We start from the raw sequence: 22,007 nt of genomic DNA, 5'->3' as shown, positions 1-22,007 counted from the left end.
TCAGTCTGGCACACCCAGCAGACTTCCCCTTGGCTGCATACACAGATGCTTTCTGGCATTTGTTCAACAGATAGTTCCTGAGTGCCCATGGTGGGCCAGGACCATGCTGGGCACTCTCTCTGTGGTTCCTCTGTGGCTGGCACCAAGCATCGTGTTGCCCACTTACTCACAGGGACATGAGGGCAGGCTCGCAGGAATGAGGGAAGACTAGAAAACAGTGGGCAGACGGTTCTACAGGGAGCAGGATACACAGGGCACACTTTTACTAAAGGACAAAGGGACTGAAGATTAGGACAACCACCAAGGAACTAAGGCTGTCACTGTTTCTCAAGAGATCAAAAAAACCCAGACATTTAGGATCAACACTGAATGCTAAGGACAATTTTAATAGAGGCATAAGCTAACAGAGAGCAAATCCACCCTAGCAAGGCTGCTTCACTTAATCTCAGTGGAGTATTACTGCTTCCCTGGGGATCTCTGAGTCTTCTAGATCATTGAAATTGTGCCTGGTATTTTTTAAAGTGTGTAAGGATGAAAATCACAATAAAGAGGGATATAAGAAGACGTCAAGAAAGAATGCAATTTAAGTAAGAAATAAACAATTTTAAGTCTAAAACCAAAAATTGGATCTTTATATGAAATCCAAATACATATTCAATCAGTTGAAATGGGAGTCAAAAACCAAGAGAATTCAGACTGGTTTTAAAAAGGTCACTTGGGTGGGGCATAGTGGTTGGTGCCTGTAATCCCAGAACTTCGGGAGGCCAAGGCAGGAAGATCACTTGAAGCCAGGAGCTCTAGATCAGTCTGGCTAACCAACATGGCGAAACCTGGTATCTACTAAAAATACAAAAATTAGCTGGGCATAGTGATGCATACCTGTAGTCCCAGCTACTCAGGCAACTGAGGCACAAGCATCGCTTGAATATGGAGGCAGAGGTTGCAGTGAGCCAAGATGGCACCACTGCACTCCAGCCTGGGTGACAGAGCAAGACTCTGTCTCAAAATTAAAAAATAAAAAGATCATCTGAAGTTTTCAGTAAACAGGAAACATAAAATAATGTTTCTGTCTTTGTGTATCATTTTCATTCAATTCTCTCCCTCCTTCCTCCAATTTACTAAAGAAAAAATAAATTACTAAGCTAAATACACCTACAAAAGATAATTTAATCAAACTGATTCTGCAGACTCAACATTTTAGCATTTTATGTTTTAAAATTTAAGCTATAAGAGTGCTTTATATCTGTTTTAAAGTTCTAGTGTCTAAGAAAAATTTTGACACAAGGGTAAAGCTTTGCATACTAGACTAAATAGTTCTCTAGTCACTCAAGTTCTGCAAGAAAAGTGGTCCAACAATATATGAGTTCCATACAAGATTTTAAAATGTTTTTGAAAGGCAAATAGTGTCTAACCCATCCTTAGACTATCTGTTATTCTCTTCCTAAGGCAACTCACGTAAAGGCACACTACTCTGTAATATCCCAAGGTTAATTTCCAGCCTAGGAAAGATTAGCAATCTCGTCTCCTTTCTGAGGCTTCATAAAATGTAAGCAAATGCTAAATTTTCTTTTTGTTGTCATTGTCATTGTTGCATACAAAGTTTTGATATGTCAGTGCATGTCTCTTTTTAACAATTTTTTATTTTAAGTTCTAGGATACATATGCAGGGCATGCAGGTTTGTTACTAAGGTAAACAGGTGCCATGGTGGTTTGCTGCACCTATCAACCCATTGCCTACGTATTAAGTGCCACATGCATTAGCTATTTATCCTGATGCTCCCCTCTCACCACTTCCCTGACAGGCCCCAGTGTTGTCCCCCTCCCTGTGCCCATGTGTTCTCATTGTTCAGCTCCTACTTGTAAGTGAGAACATGTGGTGTTTGGTTTTCTGTTCCTGTGTTAGTTTGCTGAGGATAATGGCTTCCAGCTCCATCCATGTCCCTGCAAAGAACATGATCTAGTTCCTTTTTATGACTGCATAGTATTCCATGGTATATATGTACCACATTTTCTTTATCCAGTCTTTCATGGGCATCTGGGTTGATTCCACATCTTTGCTACTGTGAATAGTGCTGCAATGAACATATGCATACATACATATTTATAATAGGATGATTTACATTCCTTTGGGTATATATCCAGTAATGGGATTGCTGGGTCAAATGTTATTCTGGTTCTAGATCTCTGAGGAATTGCCACACTGTCTTCCACAATGGTTGACCTAATTTACATTCCCACCAACAGTGTAAAAGTGTTCCTGTTTCTCCACATCCTTGCCAGCAATTGTTGTTTCCTGACTATTAATAATCGAAATTCTGACTGGCATGAGATGGTATCTCATTTTGGCTTTGATTTGCATTTCTCTAATGATCAGTGATGTTGAGCTTCTTCACATATGTTTGCTGACCACATAAATGTCTTCTTTTGAGAAGTGTCTGTTCATGTCCTTTGCCCACTTTTTGATGGGTTTTTTTCTTGTAAAAAGTTCCTTATAGATTCTAGATATTACACCTTTGTCAGATGGATACATTGTGAAAATTTTCTCGCATTCTGTAGGTGGTCTGTTCACTCCGATGATAGTTTCTTTTGCTGTGCAGAAGTTCTTTATTTTAATTAGGTCCTATTTGTCAATTTTTGCTTTTATTACAATTGCTTTTGATGTTTTTGTCATTAAATCTTTGCCCGTGCCTATGTCCTGAATGGTACTTCCTAGATTTTCTTCTAGGATTTTTATACTTTTGGATTTTACGTTTAAGTCCTAATCCATCCTCAGCTAATTTTTGTATGAGATGTAAGGAAGGAATCCAGTTTCAATTTTCTGCATATGGCTAGCCAGTTTTTCAAGCACCATTTATTAAATAGGGAATTCTTTTTCCATTGCTTGCTTTTATCAGTTTGTTGAAGATCAGATGGTTGTAGGTGTGTGGTCTTATTTCTGAGATCTCTATTCTGTTCTATTCATCTATGTGTCTATTTTTGCATCAGTACCATAAATGTGCCAATTTTTACCATGAGATATAAATGTCAGGCTCAATTGCTCTAATACACTTTCACCAAAATGCCTGGCAGTTTGTTAGGTTCTTAGCTATTCTGCTGTTACCCTTTGTCTTTCCCATAACTACTCTAAATAAGGACTGTTTAATAAGCTAGCAACAAGTAGGAGTCATTTTTTCCCTACATAGTTAATTTATCTAAAATAATCCTAAAATTATATTTTTAGTCAGCTGACATTAAAATACTGTTTTGAAGTCTCTATTTATTAGTATTTGAATAAATACCAACCACAGGCAAAGCACTTAGAGAAGGCTGAACAATTTTAAATAAAGGGAGGGATTCTAGAGAATAAAATCACTATTACTCAGATATTTTTTTAAAGGTTAAAATATTTTTTAAATACTCCCAATACTACATCCTGATGAAGAAGACAGAAAACGACCCAGCCACAACACAATGTCTCAATGGTGTCTGCTATTCTTTCAAAAAGTAAACCAAGATTTTTATGCTAGCAAGTAAGCAAGTAAAAATATCTTTGTTTCTCCAACTTAAATAAAAAATTCCTTACAAGAATCTCAGTAAATAAGCAATCTAACAACTCTCAACAAGACTAATGAACTTCACAAACTTCTAGAGCTGCCGGTTAACTGGTTCTGTGACCTTGTTGAAGTGATTTAACCTTCTGAAATCTCAGTGTCCCTATCTGTACAAGTAGACATTAATACTTCCTACAGAGTTAACACTTCAACAGAAGTTAACAGAAGTTAACACTTCAACAGTTAAATAGGATAAAGTATTTAGGAGAAAAAAAACACTCAGCAAAGTGGCACACAGAAATCACTCCATCATTCAAATTCCAAAGTCAAAGGCCAAAGGCTTTCTATTAAGCCGTACTCTAACACAGTGACTACAGAGCGTGCACATGTCAAGTCTATATGCTTACAACAACACACCACATCACAGGTAGAGCTCATCATTTAGCAAGTCCCAACTGTCCAAGTCAATTTCCTCATTTATTAACAAAAAGTCAAAAAAATACCCCTTTCACTCATGCTTCTTTTCTCACAAAACTACAACATGAACCACAGTTTTTTATATAAATGGTATGGTATTATGACAAATAACTGGATAATTTTGTTCATCATTCTAATGGTTGGTTGGATGATGGGCTCTTAATTTATCTTTCAGTGTTCTGGCAAGTATTAGGATCTTGGTGTAAAATTAAGATTGGTTTCTAGAAGTACCCAAAGGCAAAAGACACATCCTTGTACTTTATCATAAAGAGTAATATTCTTATTTTAAGTTATGACAACTACCTAGTTATGTTTCAGTAATATATAATTATTTTTGAGATGAGACAGAAATATCATCAAACTGAATGATGTCTTGAAAATTTTTTGGGTAGGGGAGAGGGCAGACACAGGGTCTTGTTCTATTGCCCTGGCTAGAGTGCAATGGCACAATCACAGTTCATTGCAGGCTTGAACTCTTGGATTCAAGCAATCCTCCTGCTCTCCTCGAGTAGCTGGGACTACAAGCATACCACCAAACCTGGCTAAGTTATACAATTTTTGTAGAGGCAGGGTTTCCCTATGTTGCACAGGCTGGTTTCAAACTCCTGGCCTCAAGCAATCCTCCAACCTCAGCGTCCCAAAGCACTTAGGGTTACAGGCATGAGCCACCATGAATGACACCTTTTGATTTTTAATTGATTAATTTGGAGCATTAACTATCAAACTAACCTTTTAGACAGTCCTGATCTGGCAGAGACCCATTCTATGAGCATGTGTGAATTTCTTTTTACTATAATATGTTCAGAAATGTCCAAAGTAATGCCTTTATTTACCAAAAATGTGTTAGTCTTATCATCCTTATAATTAATAGAATCACCATACTTCATATAAAAGCCCTCAACTGAAGAAAAAAAAATACTTCCCTTACTTGCTCAAGAATGACTGAAACCTCAACGAGGATTCATTTTACAATTTGAAATAAAGTTAATTCAAATACAACACCTCCAAAAGAGACACTGCATTAACTTACCAGTATCTAAAGGAATCTCAATCACATGCTTTCCTGAGTGCAGGATTTGATGGAACAATGCTATGTTCTGAAGCTCTTTCAGAATTCCAACAGGACCCGGACATCCTATTACCTATTACCAAGTAAATCCCCATGGGCATTGAGAGTATTTTAAAAACCTTACATTCTAAGCACAATATGCCAAAAGACGACCACATTCTTTTGGAGAGAGATATATGCATATTTGCTCTGATGAACAATCACCAACACCTACAAATTCCCCTCAATTTAGAGTATTTTTTTAATGACAAAATTTCATAATCACAATGGTTACTGCTTAGAAATAATAATAAAAAGCCCTGGGTGGAATCGGACACAACTAGTTCAAATCCTAGACCACCATTTACTAACTTCTGTTTCTTGGTGAAAGAGGCATAGCACACAAACCTCTAAGTGCTGTTGCTAGGATGAAGTAGCATGTGCTTATTACAGTGACTGATACGTGGTAATTATGGAAACATTAACTCTTAAGGGGATAAGATAATATCAAAAAATCTATTTTAGACTTACTCATAGTTTCCCAAATGAAATCCAACTTTAATTTTGGGTTAGCACGGCAATACCAACAGGGCCTGTACCTTTATTCCAGACCCCTGAAAGGCTGGTGAATATGGTCCACAGAGAACATACAAGAAAAAAACTAAAGTCCACTTTCCTTGTCACCACATTTTATTCTCTCTCGTGAGATGGGAGTGTCCTCAGTGAAGTTAGTATTTTCCCCACAGAGTTCCTGCCAAGCCACTAACCACTGCTAATTAACTCCATGAGGACAAATTTTCAAATGACTTGAGCCTTCTGCCTGCCAGATGGCACTTCTAAGATCATCATTCATTCCCAGTAGAGTTAAGGCAGTTCCTGATGACATTTCTATCTGGGAAGCCACTGCAGGAATGTTGTAAGTACTGGCAGATGACAGGTAACATGGACCCCAGGACAGTCTGCTCCTCAGGGTCACAGTGGATTGAGATAGAGGCCACGGCAGCTGGAACTGCCTCTTCCTGCCCCAACTCCCCCCCACTCTGCCAGTTACCATGTCTTCTGCCCTGTGGAGAGCCTAGGAGGAAGAAAAGCAAGCAGGAAGAGAAGCAGGGAACACCAGGAGACTAAGGCAAGTCAACCTATCAAATGTGTCATTCAAGGCCAAGAGCATGAGTGAAAAGAATCTGTTTGGAACTCTCTTACACCAGGAACGAATATCCACCAAAAAAAAATTTTTTTAAACATTTAAAACTCACAAATACTCATTCGACAGAACAGAATACAATAGATAACTTCACTTACTAAGCTCCTATCATCTGTATGCCTAACAGTGGGATTTTAAAAAGTAAAATATCCCTGCTAAGGAGTTCACACTCTGGGGAGAAGACACTGAACTGCAGTACACAGTGAAAAATACAATATTATGAATACTTTAAAACAAGCTCTAACATCACACAATCAGGAGGGAGAAAAAAACCAGCAAAATACTTCAAAACTAAAAATGACCTTTGAAAGGATTTGATCTGAAAGTTTGAACACCTCTTTTTGGTATCTGAACCCCTTATTCCAAGAAAAGTTTACCTACATACCCACAATATGAAGCATGCAGGTACCCTGCTCCTCATCTAAGTTACTGATTTAATCCAATTTAAGCCTGGAAAGGTAAAGTGACTTAGTCAAGGTTCTGAAGATAATGGAAACTTAGCACAGCTTGAATTCAAACCCATATATATCTGGCTCCAAGTAGTGCTCATAAAATCAATCACTAAGACCACCCAGTGTAAGTCAGAGTTTGAATTCAATCTTTTTTCATGACCTTGTCTGCTGCTCAATTTTATCATCAATAAAGTAGACTTCTGAGGAAAATATCATATTTCCCAATATTTTAAGTAAGTATATTTTAGCATCATTCTACTTAACACCAAATATCTTACATCATTTTGTAACTTTTTGATTCTACTGAATACAGTCAGTGGCTGATACATAGTTTTACTACTTTCCACCACTGCTGTTCCCTCCAGGATGCCCCTAGCCTTTGGTATACCCTTCTTTTGTAACAGTTCGCCTGTGGTGGGTAGTCTGACTGTAGGCTTCACAATGAGACAGAATTATGTCTTTTTTATTCATCACTGGATCCCAGCATCAGCATAATAAACATTTGTTGCAGAAATAACACTGTAATGTTCCCAACTCAACTGTTCATTTCAGAAGGTAAGGATCCCATCTCCTTTATCTTTGAATTTCTGGAAATACTGTGGCCCACAATAAATGTTTGTTCAAATTGGTGGGCAGCTGAGCCATATGATGGGAGGTTTAAAATCACTTTCCTACAGCTCTATGATGGGAGGTTTAAAATCATTTTCCTGCAGCTTTTACAATATAATTCCATACACAGCAAGGTAACCCATTAGATCTATGCAATTTTATTGCATATACTTACATCTTTTACCTTTTTTCCTTAGGCCATTTATCTTGTTGAAAATTACTTGCCAAGTTATAAAGAAAATTTTCAGCTTAATTTCTCAAGGTTAACAGACTTCCACTCTTGAATATCACAGAACACGGTCACATTGTGTTAACTTCTCCAGGGAAAATATCTTCCTAAGCCCAATTAGGTATGCCTGAAACACATTTCTCTTCCCCTTCTTCCACAGCCTAAGTGGAGCGGCTCCCTATGTTCAGCCTTTCCCTCATTTCCACCTCTTTGCTTCTTCCCTGGGAACAGAAACAGTACAGTCTGGCAAGAGATGCTGCAGGTACAAGAATCAGGGATGACTGGGGATGCAAGGCTGGGTTCAACATACACAAATATATAAATGTAATTCATCACATAAACAGAACCAAAGACAAAAACCACATGATTATCTCAATAAATGTAGAGAAGGCCTTCAACAAAATTCAACAGCGCTTTATGCTAAAAACTCTTAATAAACTAGGTATTGATGGAAGGTATCTCAAAATAATAAAAGCTATTTATGACAAACCCACAGCTAATATCATACTGAATGAGCAAAAACTGGAAGCATTCCCTTTGGAAACTGGCACTAGACAAGGGTACCCTCTTCTCACCATTCCTATTCAACATAGTATTGGAAGTTCTAGCCAGAGCAATCAGGCAAGAAAAAGAAATAAAGAGTATTCAATTGGAAAAAGAGGAAGTCAAATTGTCTCTATTTGCAGATAACATGACTGCATATTTAGAAGACCCCATCGTCTCAGCCCAACATCTCCTTAAAATGATAAGCAACTTCAGCAAAGTCTCAGGACACAAAATCAATGTGCAAAAATCACAAGCATTCCTATACACCAATAACAGACAAACAGAGAGCCAAATCATGAGTGAGCTCCCACTCACAACTGCTACAAAGAGAATAAAATACCTAGGAATACAACTAACAAAGGACGTGAAGGACCTCTTCAAGGAGAACTACAAACCACTGCTCAAGGAAATAAGAGAGAACACAAACAGATGGAAAACCATCCATGCTTATGGTTAGGAAAAATCAGTATTATGAAAATGGCAATACTGCCCAAAGTAATTTATAGATTCAACACTATCCCCATCAAACTACCACTGACCTTCTTCACAGAACTGGAAAAACTATCTTAAACCAAAAAAGAGCCCACAATGTCAAGACAATGCTAAGCAAAAAGAATAAAGCTGGAGGCATCATGCTACCTGACTTCAAACTCTATTACAAGGTTACAGTAATCAAAACAGCATGGTACTGGTACCAAAACAGAGATATAGACCAATGGAACAGAACAGAAACCTCAGAAGTAATGCCACACAACTACAACCATCTGATCTTTGACAAACCAGACAAAAACAAGCAATGGGGAAAGCATTCCCTGTTTTATAAATGGTGTTGAAAAAACTGGCAAGTCATGTGCAGAAACTGGACCCCTTCTTTACCCCTTATACAAAAATTAACTCCAGATAGATTAAAGATTTAAACCTAAAACCTAACACCATAAAAATCCTAGAAGAAAATCTAGGCAATACCATTCAGGACATAGGCATAGGCAAGGACTTTATGACTAAAACACCAAAAGCAATGGCAACAAAAGCCAAAACAGACAAATGGGATCTAATTAAACTTCCAGAGCTTCTGTACAGCAAAAGAAACAATCATCAGAGTGAACTGGCAACCAACAGAATGGGAAAAAATTTTTGCAAGCTACCCATCTGACAAAGGGCTAATATCCAGAATCTACAAAGAACAAAACAAATATACAAGAAAAAAACAAACAACCCCATCAAAAAGTGGGTGAAAGATATGAACAGATGCTTTTCAAAAGAAGACATTTATGTGGCCAAAAAACATATGAAAAAATGATCATCATCACTGGTCATTAGAGAAATGCAAATCAAAGCCACATTGAGATACCATCTCACACCAGTTAGAATGGTAATCATTAAAAAATCTGGAGACAACAGATGCTGGAGAGGATGTGGAGAAACAGAAATGCTTTTACACTGTTGGTGGAAGTGTAAATTAGTTCAACCACTGTGGAAGCCAGTGTGGCAACTCCTCAAGGATCTAGAAATAGAAATACTGTTTGACCCAGCAATACCATTATTAGGTATATACTCAAAGGATTATAAATTGATCTATTATGAAGACACATGCACACGAATGTTCATTGTGGCACAGTTTACAATAGCAAAGACATGAAACCAACCCAAATGCCCATCAAAGATAGACTGGATAAAGAAAATGTGGCACATATACACCATGAAATACTACGCAGCCATAAAAAAGGATGAGTTCATGTCCTTTGCAGGGACATGGATGAATCTTAGCAAACTGACACAAGAACAGAAAACCAAACACCACATGTTCTCTCTCATAAGTGGATGTTGAACAATGAGAACACATGGACACAGGGAGGGGAACATCACACACTGGGGTCTGTTGGGGGATGAGGGGTTAGGGGAGAGGTAGCAGGGGGTGGGGAGATTAGGGAGGTAAAACATTAGGAGAAATGCCTAATGTAGGTGACCGGGGGATGGAGGCAGCAAACCACCATGGCATGTGTATATCTATGTAACAATCCAGTAAGATCTGCACATGTACCCCAAGAACTTAAAGTAAAATAAAATAAAATAATCAGGGATGAGACGCTGCTCCAGGGGCACAGAGAAGGAGACAGGGAGTCCACAGTGGCTTTCACAAGACCCCCATTGTACAGGCCCTGAGGTAGATCCCAGCATTCTAAGTGAGGCAGGGGCTACAGCCAGGAAGCAGGAGCTCAAGAGGGCTCCTTGGACAAGGTGTGCTGTGACGCAGAAGTCATATCATCACTCACTTATTCACCAGTGAACACTTACTGACAGCATACAATCTCTTAGGTACTGACTATATTCAGAAAACAAAACAGACACAGCATAATGGCCATCACAGAATTTGCAGTCAATGAGGGCAAAACACATTCCTTAAGTAACTCTCTCATTTATCATTAAGAACCAAGATAGATTTTCAGAAGGAAAGGAACACAATTCCACAAGAGTGTGTGCAACAAATTATTTGTCCTAGATTGAGACATCTCAGTAAGACTTGCTAGGAATGTGATATGGTAAAATCTGAGAGTCAGGAGGAAAGGGAGAATGGGATGAGGAAGAACACTCTAGACAGAGGGAACACACGGAAACACACCTACAGAAAACAGACACTTTCCAGAAAGGAAGGAAGTGTAGTCATGAAGAACAAGGCAAAGGGGTCGGTAGAGGGTAGACAAAACCAGGCTGTATCCTAAAGTCACTCTTGTAATAAGTATTTATTGAGACCCTACCACATGCCAGGCATGCTGTGAGGCCCTAGGGATGAAGTAGTGTGAAAGACAGGCAGGACGTGCTCCCCTAGCACTCACGCTCGCTGGCAAGAGACAGACCAAGACATAAACAAGGAAGATTATGTCTAACAGTGCTATGTGCATGTGACTGCCACAATACTGAATTTCTATGTAGGGAAGCTGAAGCACACAGAATGTATCTGCCCCGGGGCCTTGTTTAAATGGTGCTGGTTGTGGCACACATCAAGACACATGTAGGGATTATTTCCGTAGCCAGGTCATACATTTTTTTATAGGCAAAGCACAGGTGCGTCTATTTTAAAATCATATATACTAAATTAATGCTAGATAAAAGAGAAATTTAGCCCTGTCTATATCTCTGTTCCCTTAGCACATGAAACACATTTGATGCATTTCTCATTTGAGAGGATGAGAGGACTATTACACAAACAATATACTGTGGCCAAGGGAAACGGCTGGGAAAGCATGCCTTGAGATCTAACAGTGTCACCCCACCCCCACCAAGTTCATATGCATGTGCATGTGCTCTTTCTCTCTCTCACGTGTACACACACACACACCCACACACACCCACACACACCCACACACACACCACCGCCACCACCACCACCACCCCATAGTAAGGCTACTTATTAAGTTGCTAGTGCTTCCATGCCATATTTCATGCTTCCACACCTCTGCCTGTGCTGTCCGCCCTGCAATAAGGTCTGCCCTTGCTACCTCTTCAGCTACCTAGGGTCCTCATATCTAATGCATATACCATGCCCCCCAGGAAGCTCTGCCCTGAGCTGCTTGCTCCTAGCAGGGTTAGCTATTTTTTGTAAACTCTCCCACCAGAGCACTTGGCACACAGTATTAAAATGTTTTCACATGCCTCCCACCATACTGAACCTGGAGAAGCTGAGGACAGTGCCTAGGACACAGGAGAGGGGTGCCAAGTTGGTCTTATAAAGAAGATGAATGATGAATGAACCAATAAAACAGCCTGATTTCACAATTCATTGCCCTTACTGGAACTCTGTCTACCACAAAACAGTGAAGGAATTGTTCTACTAAATGGAGACTGATATTTGTACATCTTAGGAATTTAACCTCAATTCTGTCCCTTTGCCCTCTGGCACAGTCACCTGTCCCCCATACCCATGTCCTGTGCTAAGGAACATACTCTACAGCTGAATCCAAGGGCGGCCCGAAGCCCTAGTAAAGTGGCGCTCGAGTAAATCCTGCTGCTCATTCCCCAAACCTAGAGTCAGAGGTCCTGGGAGTGCTGAGGCCAAAGAAAACAGCAAGACAGAGTCCGATGGCATCAACCGCAGCGGGTGCACAGAGAGAAGATGTCTTGTGACAGGGATGAAGGAAGGTTTTAGGACAAGGAGACTGGGGCTGGAGCACAGCTTCAGAGCTTCTGCTGAAGCAAGCAAGCTTATGCCAGGCTGCAGGGTGAGAGACACAGTCAGGCCAAAGATACTCTCGGACCCTCTGTACCACACAGGTCCTAGAAAACAGGCTTCAGTGGCTGCTTTCCAGAGAACACAATCCCTGGGGAGCAGGGAGGTCTACTGAGGCCAAAAAAGACACACAGTCAATCCTTTCCCGGGACCAACCTTCAAACACATACACACACAGAATAAACTTTGGAAACGGTTCTAAAACATTGCATGATGTCAAAATCAAGACAAAGAAACTCACTTGTACTTTCTCATCCTACCTCTCAAGAAAGATTTTCCTCTGATGATATCTATAATTCCTTTAAAAGCAATAGTTTTTCATTTCATAAAAAGAGATAAAGGGCAAATTACCTGTGACAGATCGTGCAAATATATTTCAGTCAAATGAAAGCAGATTACTTAAAATAGGATGCTCCGAGTAGAACAGATGCAGGTTCAAACCCACTGTTTTCCAGCTATACATCCTCAGTTACCTAATAACTCAGTCTCTGCATGGTTGCTTATACAATGAGGCGCCAACACCTCTCAAGCAGTAAAACTGCCAGTGGGGCACACAATTAGCCCCCTCTTCCCTTCTACATCTTAATGGGAGATAGAAAACAAGGTACTGAGAATCTAAAGTGAAGAAACAAATGAACTAAGACATAAAAGGCAGAGAACAAGGAAGAAGTCAATGTGGAATGACAGAAATTTTCTTTTTTCTTTTTTGAGATGGAGTCTTGCTCTCTCTACCAGGCTGGAGTGCAGTGGCTTGATCTCGGCTCACTGCAACCTCCACCTCCTGGGTTCAAACAATTCTCCTGCGTTAGCCTCCTGAGTAGCTGGGATTACAGGCATGCACTACCACACCCAGCTAATTTTTGTATTTTTAGTAGAGACAGGATTTCACCACTTTGGTCAGGCTGGTCTCAAACTCCTGACCTCATGATCCACCTGCCTTGGCCTCCCAAAGTGCTGGGATTACAGGCATGAGACATCACGCCTGGCCAACTTCTAAATTTTCTTTAGTTCTTTACAGATTTAAGGGGAAGGCACTCATGAACAGCTATACATCATGCTCAGCAGCTCCTGCCATGGCTTGTCAGGAATGCCCACCAGAAGGGAATAGAGAAGGCACCTGGCATGATCTCCTACAGCATGCAAACCAAAATGTCCCCTCAGCATCAACTGACAGATCTTCCATGGCAAATGCAATATTCCACCAACCATACTGTTGAACATTCTCACTGTACCCGAGGCCGCCCTTCCTTGGGTCATGTGTGCCTTTTCACATTTCATCTGGTGGTATTCCATCTTAGCACGCCAAAGAACGAACACATCTACTCCCTTCCAGCATCTGAAGACAGTTACCATGTCTCCCTTCAACTCTAGACCTCCTTCCCCTGAGGGCATCTTCCTTTGAGGGTCAGTGCTCCTTCTCATGTTTCATTCTTTTCAGCTCAGAAAAATACAGATGTATATAAACATCTATACATTTTCTTCAATGAGAAAATATACAAAATCCTTAAACCAACGTTCAAGCTGTGCCTCAATTTTATTTTAATTTTGGCCTTTTTTGCCGCACTCCCCTTTATAACGTTTATCTTTTCTAAACAGCTTTGAGGTAGGCTTACATGCCATAAAAGTTACCTAATTTAAGTATACAACTCAATGTGTTTTAGTAAATTTACACTACAGTGCAGATTTGGAATCCGTCCATCACTCCAAAAGTTCCTTCATTCCCATCTGCAGTGAATCCTCACTCCCATCCCCTGCCCCTGGGCAGCCACTGATGATTTCTGTCACTCAGTTTGGCCTTGCATAGAAATTTCATATAAATAGCATCCTGTAAGCTAGTCTCTTGTGGCTGGCTTCTTTCATGCAGCATGTGGCCTTGGGGTTTATCCATGCTGCGGCACGGATATTGCTTGTCACTGCTCAGTAGTATTTCTTGTCACTGCAGGGATGTACCACGGCTCACTCACTGCTGATGAACACTTGGGTTATTTCCAATTTGGGCTATTATGAACAACTGCTATAAGTGTTCACAGACAGGTGGCCATGAGGATATGTTTCCATTTCTTTTGGAGTAGAATTACTAGGTTTTATGGGAAGTATATGTTTAACTTTTTAGGGAACTGAAAACTCTTTCCCTCGGCGGCTGCCCTATTTTATATTCCTACCAGCAATGTGTGAAGTTTCCACTCTCCCCACGGCATCGCACACACTTGGTGCTGCCACTCTTTGAGGGTGTAAACTGGTATCTTTGTCATTTCTATTTGCATTTTGCTAATCACTAATGACGCAGAGTATCTTTTCATATGTTCACTTTGCATCTATATATCTTTTTTGATGAAATGTCTATTCAAATCTTTTGCCCCTTTCTTAATTGGACTATTTTCTTAACATGGAGTTGTAAGAGTTCTTTAAATATTCTGGATGCAATTCTTTATCAGATATATATTTTGCAAGTATTTTATTTTAGTCTGTGGTTTTTCATTAAGTCCAAACTACTAATTTTCTTTTTATTTTGTGCTTTCAATGTCATATCTTTGCCTAATCCAATGTCAAATATATTTTGTTCTATTTTTTCCTAAAGGTTGTATAGATTTTTCTCACATGTAGGTCTCTGGTCTATTTTGAGTTAATTTCTGTGTACATTCTGAGGTAGGGCCCAAGATTTATTATTTACTTGTTTGCTTGCATGTGTGTAACTTTTTTTTTTCTAGAGATGGGGTCTCACTATGTTGTCTAGGCTGCTCTTAAATTCCTGGGCTCCAGCAGTCCTCCCATCTCAGTCTGCCAAAGTGCTGGGATTGCAGGCGAGAGCCACCAGGCCTGGCCGAGTGTGTACATCTAATTTATGGCACCATTTGTTGAAAAGTAATCCCTTCCCACAGTGCCTTGCCCTCACACATTTGTCAACAATCATTTGACCACATTTTGTTCAACTGATTTACATGTCGATCTCTACACTGTCTTAATTACTGTCGTTTTGTGGTAAGTTTTGTAATAAGGCAGGATAAGCCCTTTGACTTTCTTATTCTTTTGGGGCTACCTTCCATTTAAATTTTAGGATCGGCTTGTCCATTTCCACAAAACACCCAGCTGCAATTCTAACAGGGAATGCATTGAACCCGTTGCTCAAATACGAAAGTGAAAGCATTGCCATCTTAACAAGTATTGAGTCCCCCAATACATAACATGGTGTCCCTCTCCATTTAGTTAAGTCTTCTTTAATTTCTCACAGCAATGCTTTTTCTTGCCAGTGTAGTGATCTTGCACTTCATTCTGTTAATTCCTAAACATATTGCTCATTTTGGTGCTACTGTGAATGGATTTTTAAAATTTTACTTTGGACTATTCATTTCTGATGTATAGAAATAATACTGATTTTTGTATATTGATTTCACATCCTGTGATTTAACTATTCCTTTTATGTTGTTTTGAATAATATTTTTCACTTCAAGTGTTAAACATCAAGCCTTACATTATTTCACTTCCCTTTCACACAAAAGCTATACCAAGAGAAAGGCAAACATTTCAATCAGCATTTTAAAAATCACCTGCTTCAGAATAATATTCTACAGTAAGTCATTTATTTTGAAAAGTTCATATATTTCATTAGTTGTGATATAACAAGTTTAAAATTACCACTTAGCAAACTTATATTTTTGAAGCTAGTAGGAAAGGTGTCTCTCTGCCTCCTGCCCTTTTTAAAAATCCCTGTAACAGGAGTCTGCTTAGAATACAGGTAAGCCAAATCCAGTACACCATCTGTTTTTGTAAATAAAGTTTTCCTGAAGCACAGCCGGCCGTGCTCCCTATTCACATGTTGTCTATGGATTCCTTTGCATGACAACAGAAGAGTGGAATAGCAACAGAGGCTATCTGTCCTGCAAGCTGGAAGTTCACTATCTGGGTCTTTACACAAAGACAGTTTGCCAAATCTGCTCTCAGAAGTGCCGGGTGAATATGGTGAAACTTCAATTCCTGCTATGTCAATTAAGGTGAATTAATATCATAATATATAGTGCTATACAGTGTTTGCCCCAAAACTCATAGGTTGAAACCTAATCCCCAATATAAGGATATTTGGAGGCAAGTCCTTTTGGAGGTGATTAGGTCACGGGGACAGAACCCTCATGTGTGGGATTAGTGCCCTTCTAGAAGACATCCAAAGCTCTCCTGCCCCTTCCACCATGTGAGGTTAGAACGAAGATAGTTGACTATGAACCAGGAAGCAGGTCCCTGCCAGATGCTAAATCTGTCAGCACCCTGATCTTGGACAGCCCAGACTCCAGAACTGGGAAAAATAAACTTCTGTTGTTTATCAGATACGCAGTTTAAGGTATATCATTACCGCAGTTCAAACTAAGACATATAGGATATTCTGTCCCTAAACACTCTTTTCTTTGCCTCTATTACGTAAACTGTTCAACTTTTTCCTCAAAAATTTCAAAGCTTATATGAAAATACAGACTAGGAAAAAGCACTGAATTTTAGAATAGATTATATTTTATTTTATTTTTATTGATTGATTGAGACGAGGTCTCACTCGTCACCCAGGTGGAGTACAGTGGTACAATCTTGGCTCACTGCAACCTCCACCCCCCAGGTTCAAGTGATTCTTCTGCCTCAGCCTCCTGAGTAGCCGGGATTACAGGCATGAGCCATCACATCTGGCTAATTTTTTGTATTTTTAGTAGAGATGGGATTTCCCCATGTTGGCCAGGATAGACTGAAACTCCTTGCTTGAAGTGATCTACCCATCTCAGCCTCCCAAAGAGCTGGGATTATAGGCATGAGCCACTGTGCCCAGCCTAGATTGCATTTTAAAAATAAATTATCTAGATATGAGTCAGAATAATAAAACACATCATAAAAACATTAAAGGGGACTACAAAAATTAAGTGCATATATATTTAAATATTTGAATTTATACATGGGTCAATCAAAGCAAGTGCAATAACTACATTATGAATATCTCATAAAGAGCAGAAAGCAAAAAAAAAAAACAAAACCATAAAGCAGAGAGACAAGAATTTAAAAACTGTTCAGTACTCAGATAAGTTCAAATCTTTCATTTTAAAGACTTAAACTCTGCCTGGTCAAAGAAATATGTTAAAACATAATGTAAGATACATATATACCATGTAAAACTAGATTGAAAGAAATAAAAAGATTCTATTGCACATAAACAATAACTTTGGACAACACATAAAAATGCTGTAAGTCCCATCTAGAGTATCTGGGTGAAATACTTTTAAGGTCTGACCCATTACACATTTTTAATTACTGTAAAGGCCTAAATAGAAAAAAAAAAAAAAAAAAAAAAAAGGGAGCATATTCAGATAACAAGAAAAAAAGTTAAAAAGTCAAATCACAGAAAAATATTTATGGGTATAAGCTAAATAGAAGAGAGCTAAAAAAGAGATTAAAATACACACTTTTCAAATTAATTATCCACCTGCTATTTATTGCCAACCCTAGCAATTTACTCACATGGCAAACCTTACTTACCTGCCCTAATCTTCTACATCAATAGTGTCAAATTCCAACACCAAGATTCCAACCTAAATAGCGGCATATAAGCAAGTAGCATTATCTCCCTGAATACTTACTGTAAAAGAGTAACATTACTAATTTTATACAACTATATGTCTCTAAAGCAGCACTATGCAATATCATTTTCTGCAGTGACAGAAATGTTCTCTATCTGCACTGTCCAATGTAGCCACTAGCCACATGTGGCTAGTGAGCACTTGAAATGTGGCTAGTGTAACTAAGGAACTGAATTTTCCATTTTAATTTAAATGTGTGCTTGTGGCTATCATGCTGAACAGTGCAGGTCTAAAGTATTAAGTTAATGTCACAGACTGTAACTGCCTTTCAGAAAAAGAAACAATCTGTCATTTCTAAACACAAAATTTACCAACCTTCCAAGTGAAAAGCAGATTACTTTTGCTTTAGCCAAAATATATGTAAGTCTCCTGTTTTCAGTAATCTAATCTAATCTAAACCTGGTTAATATCGTTTGCTTCAGATATTAATTGTGGCATCACTTTGAACCTGTCAGAGGTACAAGTTTTTAAAAAAATAGGGTCATAATCCCATAAAAATTGCTTCATCTGAAATACCATCTAAATATCCTCTCTCCTCTTATAAAAATTAAAAACATCAGGAACTTGTGTTAGTTTACAGAGGAAAAAGAAAAGTCAGTACAGGCAGTGTCAAAGGAAATTGAGAAGACAGTACACATTACAACAGTGGGTGACTGAGTGCCAAACACAGAAAATGCAAAATAGAATGAGACTTAGAAACAAGCTAATTAAAGCCATTGGTCTGATTCCTTAGACAAAGCTTTTGCAGACATATGTGATTCAGAATTCAGAAATATGGTGCATATGTCATACATCACAGTTCAGACACTGCAAAACACCCCAGCAGGATCTGCTGATATATTCTGTCCCTAGGTTTTCAACCAAGTACATTTTATCCATCTCTATTCCCAGATTTATAGCTCTAGTCCAGCTACCCAATTCCTACTACACATCTCAATTACCCATCTCCTCTCACATGTCTTACAGATATCTTAAAGTCGACATCCATTTACACAGCAAAAATTCACTGAGTGTTTACTATACACTAAGCACTGTTTAGGGGTTGAATACATACCCACTTAAAATGCTCTATGCCCACAACATGCTCCCCACCTCCAGGGCTCCCCACCTCAGAAAACAGTGCTTCCATCTACCCTACTGTTCAAGCTAGAAACATGGAAGTCATCCTTGACACTTTATTTCCTACCAGTCTTTCTTCATCTCTCACCAACCTACCCACTTCTGTCTCTCCACTGCTATCACCAACAGACTAAACCAGAGGTTCTTAACGATAGGCAGTTTCGCTCCTCCAACAGATAGCTGAAAATATCTGGAAACATTTATGGTTGTCACAGCTCAAGGGGTGCTACTGGCATCTAGCGGGTAAAAGACAGGAATGCTACTTAATATCCTAAAATGTACAGGTTAGTCCTGAACGTCAAAGACTCATCCATCCCAAAATGTCAATGGTGCTTTAAGTAAAAAGAAGAATGATGTATAACAATGACTTTATTTTTGTATTTATGACAATTCTTCTTTAAAATGTTATAATTCAGAATTACTTTTAATGTAATAAATAAAATTGTATTCTAATGAAATTCTATTCAAGTGAAATATGTACTTGCATGTGAAAAAAGTGAATACTTACTTGTGCATGTTCTCTACTCCTATGATGATCATGATACAGTAGGAAATTCCACTTTGTACAAGAAAATGTAAGGCATACCTATAAAAAGTAAGAGCACTATTAGAAGAGGGATGCCCAGTCACAAACATCAAACTGAAGTGAATTACACTAAAAAATACTTAGTATAACACTGAATACTCCCAGAAAAAAAATAAGGAATGAAACCTCTGAGGCCTAAACTCCTGTGGACACCCTGAAGAGGGGGTCCCATACCACAGGCTCCAGAGAGTGAGAGAAATGTAAACAAGGCCTAAAGTCATGCCAAGTTCCCAGCACTCCATGCTCCTGGCTACGTGGAGGCTGTGTGGCATTACGTGGCTCACGGATGATAGCTTTCTTCATAACTCAAGGCACAATTATTTTAAAAAGTAATTAATATGAATTTCAGAATCATCCTGTCAGAACATCAGTTGTTTTCCCAAACTAGTTTCTCCAATATCAACTTTGTACTCTGCCTTTACCTTTTTAACAATACGACTGACAAAACAATAAAAAGTGATAAGTATTCGAATTTACAAAAAAAAAAAAGTATATTCAAATCCATTTATTCTCAATACATGATGGCTCAAGTCAAATAAACTTCCTTACATAAATCTAATCATTCATTAATTTGCTGCAATGTTATCTACAAACATTCTGGCTAACATGACACAGTGTTTTCTAATATTCCAATATTCTTGAAATCTACCATTAAATGAGACAATTTATCTACTCATTCCACAAAATTCAGACAAAACATGATTAGGATGCCTGTGATTAAAATCAATCAGAATGATCCCTAATTTATGCATGTCTACGCATGCACACACACTCTCTCATTTCTTTCCCCTTTGGTGGCATGAACAATTTAAAATAAAATTTTCAGGCTGGGCACAGTGGCTCACGCCTGTAATCCTAGCACTTTGGGAGGCCGAGGCAGGAGGATCACGAGGTCAGGAGATCAAGACCATCCTGGCCAACATGGTGAAACCCTGTCTCTATGAAATACAAAAAAAAATTAGCTGGGTGTGGTGGCACGTGCCTGTAGTTCCAGTTACTCATGAGGCTGAGGCAGGGGAATCACTTGAACCTGGGAGATGGAGGTTACAGTGAGCTGAGATTGTGCCACTACACTCCAGCCTGGTGACAGAGCAAGACTCCATCTCAAATAAATAAATAAATAAATAATAAAATAAAATTTTCAAATCTTCAGACACAATTTAAAGTATTTTATTTTTTTCTTGAACCTCTAAATCTACTTTAATTTTAAAGTATTAATAAGGGTGTTAACCTATGATTAAAATAACTTTCAAACTTAATCCTTATGGAATAACAGGTATCCCCAATGTGGAAAAGTTACACAAAATTTTGAACACGTTTTTCCATAGGAATATTATAAATCAGTAATAGACACCAAGGCGGGCCCATAGGAAAAACTTATTTGACGTGCTGTACAGAATAGGCCAGTCTATCTGTTTGATACACACACACACAAAATGAGAAAATAATGTTGGCCTAGAGTACTCTTATAATCAGAGGAAGTAGAAAAACCTAAATGAATATAAAAGGAAATAGAAGAAAGCTTTTTTAAAAAAACAAATCACACACTTTTCAAATTAATGATCTACTTCTTATTTATCACCAACACTAGCAATTCACTGGCTGACTTCTGACTTCACAGGAAAAGGCTGACGAGGACTGCTAGAAGACCTTTAGGGCTTCAGATTGAGAGCAGAACTCAATACAGGTACTTAAACATGGAAAACACATTTTTGAGGAATCTGGGGGGGGGAAAGTGTTCCTTTGCTATGTTAAATTTCTTGAAACATGAGGATATTATCACAACTTTAGAAGCTGAGCATCTTCTCAAACAGTGCTACGGGGCCTCATATCACCTTAAGGTGCCCCCTCCTCTCCTGGCATTACCATTCAGATGATATGTCTGGCCAACTTTGGAGTACAATATAACATTTGGGCAGCCTCCTGCTGTTTAAGCCTTCACTGTTGCAACAATCCAAGTTTAGAAGTAGGAGGTGAATCTGCATTTACCTCTCTCTCACTGACCACGATGACAAGCATTCAGGTGCTTTTCTACTCAATAAATGCACTGGTGAAATTTTCTGTACTGAGTTCCTGTGCTTGTTCTCATCGGTAAAGTGACCATAATAAACACAGTAGCCACTTAAGATTTCTCAGGATTAAGAGATAATACATAAAAAGTGTTGAGTGGGTTATCTAGCATGCAGTAAGCACTCAACTATTAAGAATTATTAGTAAAGTAAAAATTAAAGACAGATATCTTTAAAGTCTATTATAATCCAATCCTCATAATTTCAGAATTGAAGAAACTAAAGTTATATATCTAGTCAGTATTCTAACTGACATCCAAGCTCAAGTTGTTTCGGGGCAATTTATAGAGCCAGGTAGAATGGAACCCCA

The 22,007-nt window shown here is 38.7% G+C and overlaps 1 protein-coding gene across 4 annotated transcripts in view; it reads right to left on the bottom strand.

Annotated features, from left to right (window-relative positions):
* The window catches only part of MBOAT2 (membrane bound O-acyltransferase domain containing 2), a 139,037-nt gene that overhangs the window by 63,249 nt on the left and 53,781 nt on the right, over positions 1 to 22,007 (bottom strand). For 3 of the 4 annotated variants that reach the window (XM_032294194.1, XM_032294200.1, XM_032294195.1), the window contains one exon: positions 19,551 to 19,628. The exons of the other annotated variant lie outside the window; for it this stretch is intronic. In XM_032294194.1, coding sequence (XP_032150085.1) covers positions 19,551 to 19,628 — 78 coding nt within the window. The remainder of the gene's footprint in view (positions 1 to 19,550; positions 19,629 to 22,007) is intronic. 4 annotated transcript variants of the gene reach the window in all.

This window comes from Sapajus apella, unplaced genomic scaffold (genome assembly GCF_009761245.1).
Source record: "Sapajus apella isolate SASKATOON/1434 unplaced genomic scaffold, GSC_monkey_1.0 scaffold31, whole genome shotgun sequence".
Taxonomy (NCBI): Eukaryota; Metazoa; Chordata; class Mammalia; order Primates; family Cebidae; genus Sapajus; species Sapajus apella.
This window is presented reverse-complemented; position numbering and strand designations above follow the sequence as displayed.